Source organism: Rhinatrema bivittatum, chromosome 1 (assembly GCF_901001135.1).
Source record: "Rhinatrema bivittatum chromosome 1, aRhiBiv1.1, whole genome shotgun sequence".
NCBI lineage: Eukaryota > Metazoa > Chordata > Amphibia > Gymnophiona > Rhinatrematidae > Rhinatrema > Rhinatrema bivittatum.
In genome coordinates this window covers 779,015,306-779,032,875 of record NC_042615.1, presented here as the reverse complement: position 1 = coordinate 779,032,875, position 17,570 = coordinate 779,015,306, and the positions used below count along the sequence as shown (strand labels likewise).

Genomic DNA, 17,570 nt, shown 5'->3' with positions numbered 1-17,570 from the left:
GTTTACAGACATGTTAATATTAATAGAGACACATTCAATTGCAAAGATTAATTTTAAGTGTTTAAATAAAGCTGGTACTACGGATTGCACGAAGGAGTGCACAAAGGGGAGTGCCCCTTTGTCGCGCCCCTTCGGCGCACAACGCATGGTGCGCAACGCCTGGTGGTATGACGCCATTTAACGGAGTGTAGTTGTCATCAGTGACATCAGGGGGCGTGTCTCGTGATCGGGACTCTCTCTTCGCGCTTCTTTCACAGTTTCAGATGAAGTCTCTGCATTTTTCTTTTCTTTTCTCAAGACTGTGATGTAATTTCAGGATGCCCGGTGGTGGATGATAGAGTGGTCTGACCATGGTATTTTCATTATCTTAGTTTGGTGGTTTGATCATATGTTAGTGTTGATGAAGACTAGGTCTAGTGTGTGACCTGCTTTGTGCGTTGGGCCATTGATGATTTGACTGAGACCGATTGATGAGAGCGCATCAGTGATTGAGGTGCAAGCGGGAGAGTAGGGGGTAGTGTCTATGTGTAAGTTGAAATCACCTAGAATAATTATGGGTTTGTTGATTGATATTCTGGTCAGGAGAAATTCAATAAGTGGAGAGCAGTTCTGATCGAGAGTATTAGGAGGACAGTAAACCAGACAAATTTGTAGATGTGGAGAATCAAATAGTGCAATTTCCAGTGGGGAGCAATGGCTTGTTGGAATTAATTTCATCTGTAGGTTTTTTTTGATGATTAGTATAAGGCCTCCACCTTTCTTTTTAGGTCTGGGTATTGAAAAAGTTCTGTATGTAGAGTTATTGATTTGATTGATTAGTACTGTGCCTGTGTTTTTTGCCCATGTTTCTGTGATTGCTATGAAATCTGGATTTTCATCTTGGAGAAGGTCGATGAGTGGTATTTTTTAAATTATGGATTGAGCATTAAAGAGTAGGAAAGAAAGAGTTAAGTAGCTGCTGAGAGATTTGTTGTTGTTGTGCGTAATGGTTGAGTGTTGATATTTGTGCTTTATTTTTGTTTTCGTTCCTCTGTTGTTCCAATTGTTGTCTACGTTTGGGTCGTTTCTGTTGATCTTGCAGTCTTTGGGAGGTTGATGGTTTGCCATTATTTGGTCATTCGGGAGTTATCAAGAGATTGAGTACTGCTAGCACTGTGCGACGCCTGGAGGTGTCACTCCTTTTAGCGCTCCGGCACTGTTGGTAGTGATGTCGGGTGGGGGTGCTCCTGATCGCGGGCCTCCCGCTCTCTTTACCGTTTTTGAAAGGCTCCTGCCTTTCTCTTTCCCGGTGTTGCAGGGCAGTTGGTGGTAGGTTGGTTGGTTGGTGTGGGAAGTGTTGGACATACACCTGGCCAAAATGGAATGAGAAAGCTATTGTATAGGGAATCAGTGAACTTTTCTGGTACACCAACGCATTTCTAAAGACCTTCAGTGACCTGATTCCACTGCAACTTTAAAGTCCAGGAGGCTTGTGTCTTATGAGGGGGATTATATGTACTGCTGAGGCCATGTTCCAGGCTTATGTCTGCTGGCTCCACTTCACTTCCTCCACTGCAACCATTAATTCTACAATTCTACTAACTAAGGGAGGCAAGCCTTGGCCTGAATCATGTCTAATTGAGCCCCTATAAACTCCACTCAAGGTGCAGGGCTCAGTTTGGACTTGGGCTAATTTATGATGAACCCTAAAAGCTCCAGTACCTTAATGATACTTAATGTGGATCTCTGTTTATGCTTGAGAGGTGCTCTTGATCAGCCAATTGTCCAGGTACAGAAACATGGCTAGGTTTTCAGGATATCCACAATGAATATGCATGAGATAGCTTAGCATGCACTACCTCCATTGTATGCAAATCTGTCTCCTACATATTTATTACAGATATCCTGAAAGCCTGGCTGGTTTGTGGCTCTCGAGGATTGGAGTTGGCCACCCCTGCCCTATGAGGCTTTGTCAGTTATAGCCATGACCATTCCCTGGCATCAAGCACTCTGAACCTACATAAGCAGTAGAAAGGCAACAGAGACATTATTCTTAAAACAAGATCAGCCCTGGCTGGTAAAAGACTTCTTAGCCTGGGGCTTTCCAATCAAAGTGTAAGCTGCAAGGAGCATTTTAAAGGAAAATTGGTTCTTACCTGATAATTTTCATTCCTGTAGTACCACGGATCAGTCCAGACTCCTGGGTTTTGCCTCCCCTCTAGCAGATGGAGACAGAGAAGTTTTGACAGACTCTGCCCTACATCCTAAAGTGTCACCCACAGTTCGTCAGTATTACTCAGTATTCAAGCAGAATGGTTCAAACTATATACAACTAACATGTAACTTTGAACTGGATCACTAACTCCAAATGGGAACAGAACCCATGGAATACGGTGAACAAGATTGATCTGCAGACCAGAAAAAAACAAATGCTGAACGAGTGGACTCTCCATTACCTCTATGTGCCAAGCGGGCGGGACTATGGACTGATACGTGGTACTACAGGAACGAAAATTATCAGGTAAGAACCAATTTTCCTTTCCCTGTACGTACCCGGATCAGTCCAGACCCCTGGGATGCACCTGGGCTTTTCTTACCTGGGATGGGATCCGGAGATGCCTGCTCTCAGTACACCTTCTCCAAATCCTCCCAAACCTGGGGGCTGGACATCCAGCCTGTAATGCCTCGCAAAGGTACGTAAGGACTTCCATGTAGCCACTCTGCAAATCTCTTGCAGTAATATCTGTTGGCATTCCGCCCAAGAAGTTGCCTGCGAATGAAGCCCAACCGGTAAGAGTCTTCCACGCAGCAAGTATGTGGAACTTATAGCCTCTTTCAGCTATCGGGCTATTATGGTCTTAGAAGCCATATTATCTCGTTTTGGACCACTCCAGAGCACAAAAAGATGATCCAAGACCCGAAAACTGTTCGTAACTTCCAGATAAGGCAGCAAATCCTGCGAACATCTAACTTCCTGAAGTCCTTAGAGAGGGGATCCGACCTGTCCAGCTCTGAAAAGGATGGGTGCTCCACTGATTGATTCAAATGAAAAGATGAGATTATCTTTGGAAGAAACGAAGGAACCATTCGCAAGGACACTCCAGAATCTGAAATCCTTAAGAAGGGCTCTCTACAGGATAATGCCTGAAGCTCGGACACCCTATGAGCAGAGGAAATAGCCACCAAGAACACCACATTTAGCGTGAGGTCTTTCAATGTTGCCTTTTTCAAAGGCTCAAAGGCGCAGCACACAAAGCTGTGAGGACTACGTTTAGGTTCCAAGAAGGACAAAGGTATCTTACCGGCAGGCGCAAGTGTTTTTCTCCCCGAAGGAATCGAGACACATCGGATGCACCAACGCTATCCCCTGTATAGTACCACGTAAACAACCAAGGGCCGACACCTGCACTCTCAAGGAACTACATAAGCCCTTAGCTAGACCAGCTTGCAGGAAACACAACATATCTGCCACTAACGCCCGGGTAACAACCACCTTTCGCTGTACGCACCACCAGTCGAAGACTTTCCATACCCGGGAAGTGGACATTTTACGAGATTTGAAGATTGCAGCCACTACCGCATCAGAATAACCCTTACTTTTCAGACGCTGCCTCTCAAAAGCCATGCCGCTAGACAAAAGCGTTTGACCTTGTCAAATCAGACGGGACCTTGATGTAACAGGTTTGGGCAATCTCGAAACCACAGGGGCCCGGCTATCACTAGATTGACCAGATCCGCAAACCAAGGATGGCGCAGCAACGCCGGAGCTACGAGGATCACGTCTGCCAGATGCAGTTCTATTCATCTGAGCAATTTGCTGATTAGAGGCCAAGGCAGAAACATGTACAGCAGGACGTTTGTTGGCCAGGGAAGAACCAGGGCATCTATGCCTTCCGCCCTGCGGTGACTGAAAAAGCGCGGTGAAGAAGTGCGGGGTCTTGGCATTCTTTAATGTCACCATTAGATCCATGCAGGGTGTGCCCCACGTGTTGCAGAGGAGCTGAAAGGCTTCGTCGGCTAACTCCCATTCTCCTGGATCGAGCCGGATTAAGACTGAGAAAATCCGCGTAGACGTAGTCAACCCCAGCTATGTGAGATGCCGCCATGCTGACCAGGTTCTGCTCTGCCCAGCCGATTAACTGGCGAGCTTCCAACGCCACTGGCTGGCTTTTGGTCCCTCCTTGGCGATTGATGTAAGCCACTGTAGTCACGTTGTCAGACAGTACCCTTACTGACTTCCCCTGGAGGAGCAGAGGGAAGGCTTGTAAAGCTAACCGCACCGCTCTCCAAACGATTGATGGACCACTGAGACTCCTCTCGGGCCATTGGTCCTGCATGGACTTCCCCAGAGAAACTGCTTCCCAACCGGAAAGACTCGCATCCGTGGTAACCACTGTCTGTTCGGGAACCACTAAGGGGACACCGCGGCCCAAGTTGTCCAAGAGTAACCACCAATCCAGAATGGACAGTGGTGCATCAGTCAAAGGAAGGGGCAGATAAAATTGTTTGGAAACTCGTTCTTCACAAGATGAGAAGTTGACACTTATAAAAATAGATTTGTTTTTAAACTGATAGTTCCTGGACAGTATTGTATCACACCCCAATTATATCATTGAGAAAACTATGTACCGAATCATTATGGCACACGTGTAAATTAATGTATCTCAGCATCCTTATTTTATGTGCCTTATTGTAAACCGTTGTGACGGATCCTTCCTAACGACGGTATAGAAAAGATTTAAATAAATAAATAAAAATAAATAAATAAAACTGGGTTCCACCAGGAAAGCAATGATGACTGTAAAGGATGCATATGAGCAAAGGCCCATGGAACCAGTTCCAGAGTAGACGTTATTGAGCCTAGGACCCTCAAGTAATCCCAAACTCGCGGAGGGTGCTTGGACAACAAGACTTGGACTTGACCTTGAAGCTTGAGAATATGTTCTGCCATCAGGAACACTTTCCCCTGATACGAGTCGAATAGTCCCCCCAGGAACTCCAATGACTGAGAGGGCATTACCTGACTCTTGGCAAGGTTGACACCCAGCCGAGCGATTGTAGTAGCTAAAGCACTCTGTGAACCGCCGCGTGGCAAAGCGACTCCGATTTTGCACGAATCAGCCAATTGTCCAAATACGGATGTACTAAGAATCCTTCTCTCCGCAACTGCGCTGCCACCACCACCATTATCTTGGTGAAGGTCCTGGGCACTGTGGCTAAGCCGAAAGGCAGAGCTTGAAACTGATAATGCCATCCCAGGATAGAAAACTGCAGAAACTTTTGGTGAGCAGCCCGGACACCGATGTGCAAGTACTCCTCCGTCAAATCTAGCAATGCTAGAAACTCCCCCTGGTGAACTGAAACAATGACGGACCGCAACATCTCCATGCAGAAGTGGGGAATCCGAAGACACCTGTTGACCCGCTTTAAGTTGAGAACGGGACAGAAGGTACCGTCCCTTTTTTGGTACCGCAAAGTAAATGGAGTAGTGGCCCTTCTGTAGTTCTGCAGGAGGAACCGGCATAATTGCACAGAGGTCGAGAAGGTGCTGCAATGTCTCTTGCATCGCCCGACGCTTTGCCCCATTCCCGCATGGGGAGACTAAGATCTGGTGATGAGGGCGGCGTGCAAAATCTAAAGCGTAACCGTGTTTTATCACTGAAAGGACCCATTGATCTGACGTAACTTTGGTCCATTCCTCGTAAAAGAGGACAGCCTGCTCCCTACAACTGGAACCAAGGAAAGGACCGGCTGCACATCATTGTGGAGGCTTACCTCCCTGTGTCGACTGGGAGTTACCGGGTCTGCTGAAGCATCGCCCATGAAAGGACTCATACCAAGACTGCTACCTGCCAGAATTCTGACGAAAAGAGGAAGTGGACGCCTGGGTGCCAGAGATATTCGACCTCCACAGAAATGAGACCTAGAAGAAAAAGAACCTCTTGGTCTTGGCCTATCTTCAGGCAGCCAGTGAACCTTATTCTCTCCCAGGGATTGAATCATGTCCTCCAGATCCTTGCCAAAAAGCAACTTGCCCTTAAAGGGCAATCCAGTTGGGATTTGGAAGGAACATCTGCCAACCAGTTTCTTAACCACAACAACCTATGCGCAGGGACAGCAGACACCATGGACCTGGCAGATGTGCGTAGTAAATCAAAGGGCATCTGCACTATAAGCGATCGCCACTTCAAGATGTCCAGCCTGGAGAGCATCCCCCTCTGACAGAGACTCGTTGGCCTGCAGCTGTTGCACCCAGCGCAGACCAGCCCTCAAAGAAAAACTGCTACACACTGCTGCTCTAACTCCCAGCATGGAGACCTCAAATACCTTTTTCAGCTGAAGCTCCACCTTCCGATCCTGCAAATCCTTGAGGGCCGTCGACCCTGTAAATGGGATAGTGGTCTTTTTCGTGACTGCAGACACTACTGCATCCACCATGGGCACCCAAAGAAGGTCCAAAGCATCCTCCAGCAGAGGATATAGGTTGTCCATAGCTTTAGTGACCTTTAAGCCTAAATCAGGGGTGTACCATTCCCTAAATAGGAGGTCAGTAACCGAGAAATGGAATGGGAAAGAAGTAGGAGGACCCCTCAGGTCCAACACCGGATCTATAGAGCCCAACCGGGATTCTTCCTGTGACGCTTCAATACCCAATTCCCCTAAAATAGCGGGAATAAGAGGCCCGAGCTCTTTCCTAAACAGGCATATCACTTTCGGATTGTCTCCCTCCAGGAGGTGGGACTCACGGCCAACCCCCTGTTGCTGGTCCCCATCCCCTTCAACCACCCTCGGGGTTAGGATGGTGGGTTCTGATCCCCCGGATCCGACGTGTCTGTAGATGAATCCGTGTCCTGCGAAAGTGGCACTGACCTTAAGGATTGCTTTGCCTTAGAGGATCCATCACTCTCCTTCGGCTTGGACCTCTTCCTGGATTTCTGAAATGGTACAGTCTGCTTTTTGCTAGATTTCCTGGCCTTAAAGGCCTTGTGCAATAAAAGAATAAAATCTGAAAAGAAGGAGGATGAGGAAGAAATGTCCGCATTCCCATCGGGGTCATCCCCCATGCAATTGGGTCAATGAGCACTGATTTGCTCCCCCCCTGGGGACCGGTCGCTGAGGAGACAACAAAGGTGGGAAAATCCCCTCCCCTGATGCGGCTCGCACTGCCGAGCTAAAAGTTTCCAAAATGGCGCCCGTTACTGCGCTCAGCGGGAACGGTTCAGGGGAAGGAGGCGGCATCTCCCCGAACGCCTGGGAGATCGAACGGACGCGCACCACGACCCCCCCTCCCCCCCCCCAGGGGAGACAGACCAAGCAGAGGCTGTCCCTTGAAAGCTGCGCGCGTGCCGCACATTCGGCATGCCGACATTTGCGGCATGTCTGAGCGAAGGAAAAAACAAAATAAAGGTAATCGCGGCCAAGAGGGAAGGGAGAGCCCAAGAAGGAACACAAAAATCCTTTCACTTTTTTTTTTTTTTTTTTTAAACACTTGCCCAGCAAAGTGAGCCGGGCTCCCCGGTACCACCCCCAATGCTGCAATACAGTGGCAATAGGGTCTTCGACCGCAAGCCGCAGCTGCCTCAAACACCAGGGGGGATGGTCCCCTCAGGACCTAGCAACCCCCTGGGAGGCTGAAGAATTTTCTTCTTTTCCCAAATGGAATCTTTTCCTTTTGTTTTAATTTAAAACTAATTTCTAATCCTATCTAAGCTGTTTCTCTTATTTTTTTCTAAGTAATCAATACAGATTGTAGGTTTAGCACCTCCACCATATGCTGGAGACAGAGAAATACTGATGGACTGTGGGTGGCACCTTAGGATATAGGGCATAGTCTGTCAAAACTTCTCTGTGTATATCTGCTGGAGGAGTCTGGACTGATCCGGGTACGTACAGGGAACACAAATTGCTTCTTTCAATTGCAGAGATGCATCTCTCATCCTGCCATTCTTTAATCTAGCCCATTAACTATTTCTTATATCATCTTCAAATCAATGTGATGTCAAAATGATTGAACATGATTAAAGTCATCTTATCTGAAATCACAATCATAGCTATGTTACAAAGTGTGGTCCAAGATGGGTCTGTCCAAAAGTAGAATTTTGTAAGTAAGAAATACACATTTTGATTTTTGCATATTCACTGCAGGTAAGACATTAATGAGGCCAGGGTTCGAAAGGAACGGTACAGCAGAATATCTTAACACACTGTGGCCATGTCTACAGTTTCACTTTATGTACTAGTAATTTCTAATGCAGTGTAATGGAAATACTGAGAGCCCAAAATGGAAAGCCAGCTGTAAAGTGCAATCCTGCCACAGAACGATGATATAGTGCAAACCTTATTAATGCATGCAGTCTTACAGCTTCTGAACGTCTCATGCACCTACACAAGCATATGCCACTATAGTCATCAGTTACCAATGAAACAAACCCGTTAAGTACCTTGCTCGTTCAATGGCTTCCGTTCTGTGAACATTGGAGAGCTGGCCGAGGCAAAAGCGGTCTCCTCCAGAAGGGTCCACGTAGCCATCAACAGTAACAATGGGGCAAGTCGAAGGCACTTTAAAGGTTTCTCCCACCTGCACATCCATTTCAAAGTAAGCGATTGAACACCAGTACTCAGGAGCTACAGGAGGGAACATGTGGAACAAATAAAAATACATGCCAAAGGCTGACTAGCAGACACACAGCATGTCATACGGACTGCCAGCTGAAACTCAGTCAGCTTCACTGATTTGTATCAGCACTCCCACACTGCATGTGCTGTGGCTCTGTCACAGGAAAATAGTATTAAAATGACATTGCTTGCTTATATTTGTTAACAGTAGCTCAATGGATCCACATATGACCTGCAACAAGTACTGTCAGAATATTACAGAAAAGTACAGCCTATCCAGCCTGACCATCCTCATCGGTCTGTAAAGCTTTGCACAGAAAGGTCACAAGACACTCCCTCAGACGCACTAAGTCTACTTACTACCAGGATGTCTGCTTAATCATTAGGCAGACGAGGTGTGCAAGCTTCTGGGGGAGGGGAGCAGTGGCAGCAAGGAGCAGCTACAGGAACTGCAAAAAGAAATAGGTCCTGACAGCCACACAAACTCAAACCCAGTAACATTTAACCACTTTTACTTCACATCTTTTGTGAGCACGAACAAACAGCCACACATTAGGCTTGATGTTTTTAAGTAGTTTGAACCACTTTTCAGGCTGATCCAATAAAATCTGCGCAGAAAACAGGCACTTGGAGCTGAGCACCCGCTTTCCTATCGTGTGCCCAGCCACCTTTCTTGGGCGCGCAAATATTTAAATGAGAGGTCGTGCTAAAAAGGCAGCAGGCGCCCAGGAGAGGTGGCTGTCAGCGGGTTAGGAAAAGGGATGCTCCGTTTTACAAGCATCTCTGTTCCTAACCTGACCACAGCACACTTTGTTTAAAAAAAAAAAAATTCTCGTCCTTTTTGTTCCTCAGACTTAATATCACCACGATATTAAGTCTGAGGAAGTACAGAAATGCAGTATCTTCTGCATACTTTTTAGGCTTCTCAGATATTAACGCCTGCTCTGGGCAGGCGTTAATGTCTGAGGGTAAAAATGTGCGTGTTGGGCACACTTTTTTTTTTTGAAGTGGGGGAGAATAGCTAATAGCCTCATCAACATGCATTTGTATGTGATGAGCACTATTAGTTTTGTGGGGGGTTGGACACGCATTTTGGACACACTAATCCCCTTATAGAATAAGGGGTTTTGGACGCGCGTCCAACCACGGGTTAAACAGTGCACTTGGCTGAGGTCACTGCATTGCATCAGCCTGTTTGTGCCTACACCTTTGTCAGTACCTGAGCTTTCAGCTTAATTCCCAGGATTTAGTCTGGGATGTATGGAACAGGAGAGGTGAAGTGTGAGGCTGGAACAGAGTAGAAAAATACTCTGCTCCATAATTCAACCCCTTGCCTCCTATTCCTCCCCTCCCATCCCCAGGTAGCTATAAGTTTAATTTAATTTACTGCCTTTCCATGGATAAAGTCAAGGTAGATTACAAAGAATAAAATAAATTACATTAAGATCAATAAAACATAAATCGATACCTAAAATCAAGTCAAACAGTTTACAATCAGACAAATCATAACCATACATAATCAATAAAACATCAAAACATTACCAAGGACTAAAACATGATGTCTCATAAAAAAGACAAATAATGAATAGATATCATAAGTTACAAGGAGGACATGAAATTTCAGTTAGATCTACCTAGGAACCAGTAACTGAAAAGGCAACGCAGGTAATCAAGGTATAGCTGATCAGAAAATTAAGCTGTATAGAAGGCCTAGAGAGGAGTGATTAAGGCTAGAATGGATGGCAGAGTAAAGAAGGGTTCAGTTTTTGTCTGTAGATTTCTACATTTAATCTGTGGTCTCTTAGTTTGCATTTGGTGAGGGTCTATCTTTTCTGCATGTGAGATGAGATATTCTGCTAGCCTGTAGTTTCCGTGTAGGAATCTGCAGCAGTCTGGCTTGTTCCTGTGTTCCCAATCAAGAGGTGCGTTCAACATGGTTTGTGCACAGTTGTGTTACTTTACAGAATGCCTGGTAAAGAGATAATATTGTTCCTATCTTCAATTAAACTAATGTATTAACCCACCTTTGAGACCTTAAATGTTTTCCTTCATTCTCCCCAAACACTTAGTTGACTTGTCTGTCTTGACTAGACTGTAAAGCTCCTTGTACATAAGAACATAAGAATTTTCCATACTGGGTCAGACCAAAAGTCCATCAAGCTCAGTATCCTGTTTCCAACAGAGGCCAATCCAAGTCACAAGTACCTGGCAAGATCCAAAACCGTAAATAGATCCTATGCTGCCATCGCACAGTGATAAGTAGTAGAGCAGGACCGTCTCTGATGTGCATCTGTATAGCACGCATACTCCATGTGGCACTATATAAAATGTTTAGTAGTAGTTGTAGTAATAGTATAGATTTATCATTTATCAAAAACTGGTGGCTCTCAGACATCCTGGAGCAGATGCGGCAGATAAACACATCAGGTTCTTGTCCCATACAATTACAGCAGGTCTTGTGATGGTCAGCGATGGGCATCTTTCCACAATCTGGGCAATTTTTGAACCACTGAACCCCCCTTCGTCCACTGACAGGAAGATAGATGAAGCAAAAATCAAAAAACCTATCTGGAAACTATAAAAAATGAATACACACCACATGGCACACCTAAATAGAAGGGAAGCTGGAAAAAGGAAATATCTGTCAAAAACTGCTTGGGCAAAGAAAACAGAGTAGATCTCTGAAGTATGACCATGAGTGTTAGCAAAAAAAAAAAAAAAAAAAAAAAAGACTAATTGAGGCATGCCAGGTGACTGCAGGAACACAGGAGCTTCTGTGCACATTCAGGGGAATCTGAGTCTTTTTAAATCTGAAAATCCGTTTTCCATCAGTGCCATCAGATCAGCCACCTGTGTGAATTAAATGAACCGCTTTGCCTTCAGCGAAAAGGAGGCAATACCTCTGTACAGGTTATTGGGGAGACCTCATTAGTATACTGTGTCCCATACTGAAAATACCTCCAAAGAGTTTCAGACAGTCTGAAAGTAGTCCAGAAAAAGACTACCAAAACTGTGCAGAGTCTGCACCAAAGGCCAGATGAACTGAAAACTAATTACCTAACTATATCCTAGAGGAGAGGAGAGACAGCGGACTGACAGAAGAGATATTAATCAAGCATATGAAGGATTCATTTTTTCAGAAGAAAGACTGCTCTAGAATAAGAGGTCACGATAAGAAGTTCAGGGGTAGAATAAGGAACACCACCAGAGAAAGCAGAGTTGCTTACCTGTAACAGGTATTCTCTCAGGACAGCAGGATGTTAGTCCTCACATATGGGTGAATAGCAAGCTACAGGCTGACTCATCAGAATTAGTCCAAGCAGCACCCAACATGTGCAACCGGCACAACAACTGGGGTGCTGTTGGCAACAATGAGTTAGCCTGAAATTCACAACAGGTCGTAGTAGGACAAGTTGGGTTTCACAGGTGGAAGAAACTCTTTAGTACAGATAGGACAAAGCCAGAATGGTGTCGTTTTGCTTTGTCTAGGTATTGGTGGACTGCGAAGGAGTAGAGATAACTTCATGTTGCAGTTCCACAGATGTTGGCAGTCGGTATTGACAGTAGTATGTTACTGATGTTGACATGGTCTTGATGAAATACCTTCACTTGTCCTAGAAGCAGAGGGTCCGCTTGCTGATGGCAGAATGCAATGCTTTGTTTGAAACAAGTGAAGTAAGGTGTCATTATCCACCGTAACCCGCGGTTAGTCTTAGTAAAGAAACAAGAGTCAGATGGATTTCATGTGGACTGCAGAGCGTGCATATAAAATGCAAGCTGCATTCTACAGCCTAAGATGTGTAAAGGTCGATTACTCGAGTAAGTGTAAGTTCCTTGAAGAGAATGGACTGATTTTTGTGGAAATCAGTTACCATCTGAAGAAGGTATGCAGATGAGTGCGGAGAACTACCAGGTCATGGGGAATATGCCACGAGGGCAGTGAGTAAACCAGCAGTGCGAGTAGATGTTATGGTTACTAGGAAAGAATTTTGTAGCAAGACATCTAAACTCGCAGGACTGTAGTGCAAGGACTACAGTACTGAGGTATGCCATGACTGATAGCTGTAGAAGAAGCTTAAGCTGAGGTAAGCCTGTTATGAAGCAACTCACCAGGGATTGAACCGATATGGAACATCCCTTATACCAATAAGAGGTATAGCAAATGGCACTGAACTAACTGAGCAGAGGAAGTCTGGAGACCACAGTTGAAGATCTGCCATAGATAGTGTACTAAGTGCGATGTGGACAAGAAAGGAATAAAGCCCTTCTGTGTACACTACCAGGAAAGCCTCTTCCATGTAGAGCGGTAAGGTTTCCGTGTGGAAAGCTTCCGTGAAGCTACAAGGACCCGAGAAACAGCACCAGAATGATGGAAGTAGATGTGGCACCGTTCGAAGGCTCCATGATATTCATGGAGCCTTCGGCATGTTGCAGCTTCACAAGTCTGCCATCTGGCTTGGTCTAGACTGAACATACTTTCTGACTTCTTTAATGCCTTATTATCATTGTATATTTATTCTCATTGCTTTAGTATATAATTTGATCTTACTATTTGTTTATCTTATAGGCTTTTTATCATTGCATCTTTATCATGTTTTTCTCTTGATTTGATATTGTTTAAGAGTCATTCTAATCCTCACGTGGCTCACACTTTTTCAGTTGTCATTATCTACCTTTGTTTTTGATCCCTTATTCTCAGTTCCATGTCACCCTGTTCTATGTAATGCTATTTGCAACTTTTGTGTTTTCACTGTAAACCGATATGATATGTAAATTTTCTACATGAATGCCGGTATTATAAAAGTCCAAAATAAATAAATAAGTCTTGCTATGAGTGGCATCTGAGGCTACATGTATAGCAGACCTATGTTTCGAGGAAGAGCTAAGGTATCCATGGATGGTGCTCTTCTGTCCGTGTGTTGGGAGCAGAAGCATCCATTTTGTGGTTCAGATGGGACGCAAGGATAGATAGCCGATCAACCTTATTGGTGGATGGTTCTGCTTGCGACAGAGGGATCCAAGCAACACCCAAGAGGCTGGAATTGTCAGCTGAGTCGGATCGCTAGGACATTTTCTGGCAGAGGTGATAAGAGCTTGAGCTGCCATGTGTGTTCAAGCATTTAAGTGCAATCTGGTGGTCTATGTGAATGAAGACTACCTGTTTGGAGAGGCACTCCTTGAATGCCTAGAGAACGTACTGACTCATCCAAACTCCAGAAAACAGCCTTAACAGGGCACTCGGGGCCATAGGTAAGTATGGAGTTTGAAGGCCTGCGACCTGGGCACTCCAATGTAGGATGGAGATGTCCATAGTGTAGGTCTCCCTAGTGTTGTTTGCCTGAAGGGTAGACCTGTAATTAGATTGGCCTTGTGTCCACTCATGACGACACTGAGACTGAAAGTCCAATATGTCAAGCTTCTGACCATTTGTGCCAGTGTAGTGACATGAACTGTTGAAAGTATATATTTTAGCTACATCAGTAGGTGAATCAAGGTTGTCATTCGATTGTGAGTAGCTGGCAAGGTTGGACAGCGTGCCTGCACAATTATTGGGAAGAACCCTTTGGCCATTGTAAGGTGTAAATCAGCTCCCAAAAGAGGAGATGGGAAGACAGTGTTGAGTGGGATTTCGGATAAAGAATCAGAAATTCCCATGAGTACAGTATCCACATGAGGGAACCTGAGTGAGCCGAGGGTACATATCTGCACTAGCTGTTTTATGACAGGTGTGCAGGTACTGAGAAATATGTGACATCTCATAGTAATTGTGCAGTCAGTACTGCCAAGCTCTTTAAACTATTCGGATGTCGAAGCGACATGGAATAGTAGTAGTGTATACATGCAATAAGCATATGTTTATGAAGGTTTACAGAGCAGATCTAGTCTCACTGATACACCAGAGGAAGTTTGGTGCCCAATGATACCATCGTAAACCTTGTTTTGTTTCGTTTGACATTTTGCGGATGACACTAAGATCTGCAACAGAGTGGACACGCCGGAAGGAGTGGAGAGAATGAAACGGGATTTAAGGAAGCTGGAAGAGTGGTCGAAGATATGACAGCTGAGATTCAGTGCCAAGAAGTGCAGAGTCATGCATATGGGGTATGGAAATCCGAAAGAACTGTATTCGATGAGGGGTGAAGGGCTGATGTGCACGGAGCAGGAGAGAGACCTTGGGGTGATAATGTCTAACGATCTGAAGTCAGTAAAACAATGTGACAAGGCGATAGCTAAAGCCAGAAGAATGCTGGGCTGCATAGAGAGAAGAATATCGAGTAAGAAAAGGGAAGTGATTATCCCCTTGTACAGGTCCTTGGTGAGGCCTCACCTGGAGTACTGTGCTCAGTTCTGGAGAACGTATCTCCGAAGGGACAGAGACAGGATGGAGGCAGTCCAGAGAAGGGCGACCAGAAAGGTGGATGGTCTTCATCGAATGACTTATGAGGAGAGATTGAAGAATCTAAATATGTACACCCTGGAGGAAAGGAGGAGCAGAGGTGATATGATACAGACTTTCAGTACTTGAAAGGTTTTAATGATCCAAAGACAACGACAAACCTTTTCCATTGGAAAAAAATCAGCAGAGCAAGGGGTCACGATTTGAAGCTCCAGGGAAGAAGATTCAGAACCAATGTCAGGAAGGATTTCTTCACAGAGAGAGTGGTGGATGCCTGGAACACCCTTCTGGAGGAAGTGGTGAAGACCAAAACTGTGAAAGACTTCAAAGGGGCATGGGATAAACACTGTGGATCCATAAAGTCTACAGGATGTGAATGAAGAGAGGGTGGCTTGTGGGAATGACGGCTACTACCTGGAGATAATACCCTTATTCAATAAACATACACACAGTTAATGTGACTCCAACATTGCTCTATGCTTCAACGGCAAGAGGAAATGTGGAAACAAGGATTTGCATTCACAAAAAAGCGGAGAGTAGCTTGCTTGTTATGGCGGTTACTAATCCGAATCAATTAAGCCTGATACTTCACTTGAAATACATAAATACATACCTGCTTGGTCTGTAAAATTGTTTCCTGACGTCCCTTCATGATCCCCTGCGGGCATCAGAGGGTACATCTGGGGAAACAGAGGACAATTGACGCAGGGTGTCATGATAGACCTTTAATTGGGCCACTGCATCTTGTCTCCTGTACAAGGAAGATCTGCAAGTTTATTTTGTACTTTTGGGTGTAGGTCTAAAGCTTTAAGCCAGGCCCAGCATCTAGCATTAATGCCTGCTGCTGAGACTCTAGATGCTGTTTCAAATGAGTCATAAGCAGCTCTGACCTCGTGCTTGCCTGCTTCTAGTCCTTTCTGTAGAATGGAAGTTAGGAACTCTTGTTGCTGCTGTGGTAAAGTTTTGGCAATTTCTTGCACATTTTTCCACAGATCTCTGTTGTATTGGGTTATATTTATTTATTTATTTAACAACTTTCAATATACCGACGTTCGTATGGCACATCACGCCGGTTTACAAGTAAATCAAAATAAGGAGGAATTACAACGAACAGGGGGCAGGGGATGGGAGCAGGCCAGAAAGAGGAGAGGGGTAAGGGAGACAGGAGAAGAGAGGGAAAAAATAGGTAGCGTGAAATAGAGAGTAAAAAACAACCGTCAAGATAGAAGGAACTTATTTACAGATGGATCTATTTACAATAGTTGCAACTAAAGTAAGATTGTATATACAACTGATATGCTATTCGTGCTATCAACATTGACCCCTTAAAGACTCTGCATCCCAATGCATCCAATGCTTTTTGGTCCTTACCAGGAGGAGCAGAGGAATGTGGACACAACCTTTTAGCTTTTTTCTGTGCAGACTCTACCACTACAGAGTGTTGGGGCAGTTGACTTTTCTGAAAGCCTGGAGCTTGTTGCACCAGGTACGTCACATCAGTTTTCCTATTGACTGGTGGTACAGTACCTGAGTGGTCCCAGATTCTGTGTAGAAGATCCAGAAGTACTTAGTGTACTGGTATTGCCATTATTTCTTTTGGAGGATCCACAAATTGAATTGCAGAAACTCCATCTGGTGACTAGAGTCTGCCTCCGTAACTAATGGAAAGGGAATTGTTTCAGACATCTCCTTGACAAAACTGGCAAAGGAGAGGTTTTCTGAAGGAGAACGTCATCTCTCTTCTGGGGGTGAAGGCTCCGAGAGCAATTCCTCGGAAGTGTGTGAAGCATCATCGGAGAATTCACCTTCCCAAGGATTATAGGGAGTTTCCCCCTCTCCTTGTGGACCTCCTGAGGGAGGAAGCACTTCAAATCCAAGAGGTCGGGAAAGCCTCGATGGATGGCAGAATGGCTTCGATGGAGGCTGTAAGGGCATTGATGGAGCTGAAGCGAATTAAGTACGCTTAAGCCTCAATATCCCCGATGGTCCCGGTGTAGGTTCCGGCATCGGTGGCTCTCATGGAGAGATCTGGCTGGAAACCGCATCTTCCTCCAAGGAACCCGGTATGGGTATCGGGACCTGCGGAGGCCTTGATGGATGACTCGATGCCAGCGTGTCATGTGGCATAAGATGGTTCAATACGGCACCGATGAGCATATCTAGGCACTTGAAAAGCGGTGTGAACATCAAGGGTGCCAACTGCGGTGTCGGTATAGGGGCCGGCACCAGTGGAGAATAGATGCCCTGAAGGGCTTTTAACACTGCCTCTTGGACAATTTTGTCCAATTCCCCCTTTGAGGCTGGCATGGATAGCCTTGTGCCTGAGGTAGGAGGCAGGCTAGGCATTACCGACTCCTCCACAGTGATCTGTGGAGGTTCAGTACTCAGCACAGATATCGGTGGGGAACGCCTCGTGGACCGGGGTCCAGAGGAGGATGGGGCCTCCTCTCCTCGGGTCTTCTTCGTAGGTGGCTCGATAGCTGTAAATGCCGCTGTAGAATCTGTGCCGGCACAGGACGGGGGACTCATGTCAGTGCCGGTGTTTCCCTTGATGCTCGGCCCGATCTTTCTCTGGCGC

The 17,570-nt window shown here is 45.5% G+C and overlaps 1 protein-coding gene across 3 annotated transcripts in view; it reads right to left on the bottom strand.

The window, feature by feature from the left end:
- The window catches only part of LOC115077758 (mothers against decapentaplegic homolog 4-like), a 150,274-nt gene that overhangs the window by 21,744 nt on the left and 110,960 nt on the right, over nt 1–17,570 (bottom strand). For all 3 annotated transcript variants that reach the window (XM_029580051.1, XM_029580045.1, XM_029580058.1), the window contains exon 9: nt 8,421–8,604. In XM_029580051.1, coding sequence (XP_029435911.1) covers nt 8,421–8,604 — 184 coding nt within the window. The remainder of the gene's footprint in view (nt 1–8,420; nt 8,605–17,570) is intronic.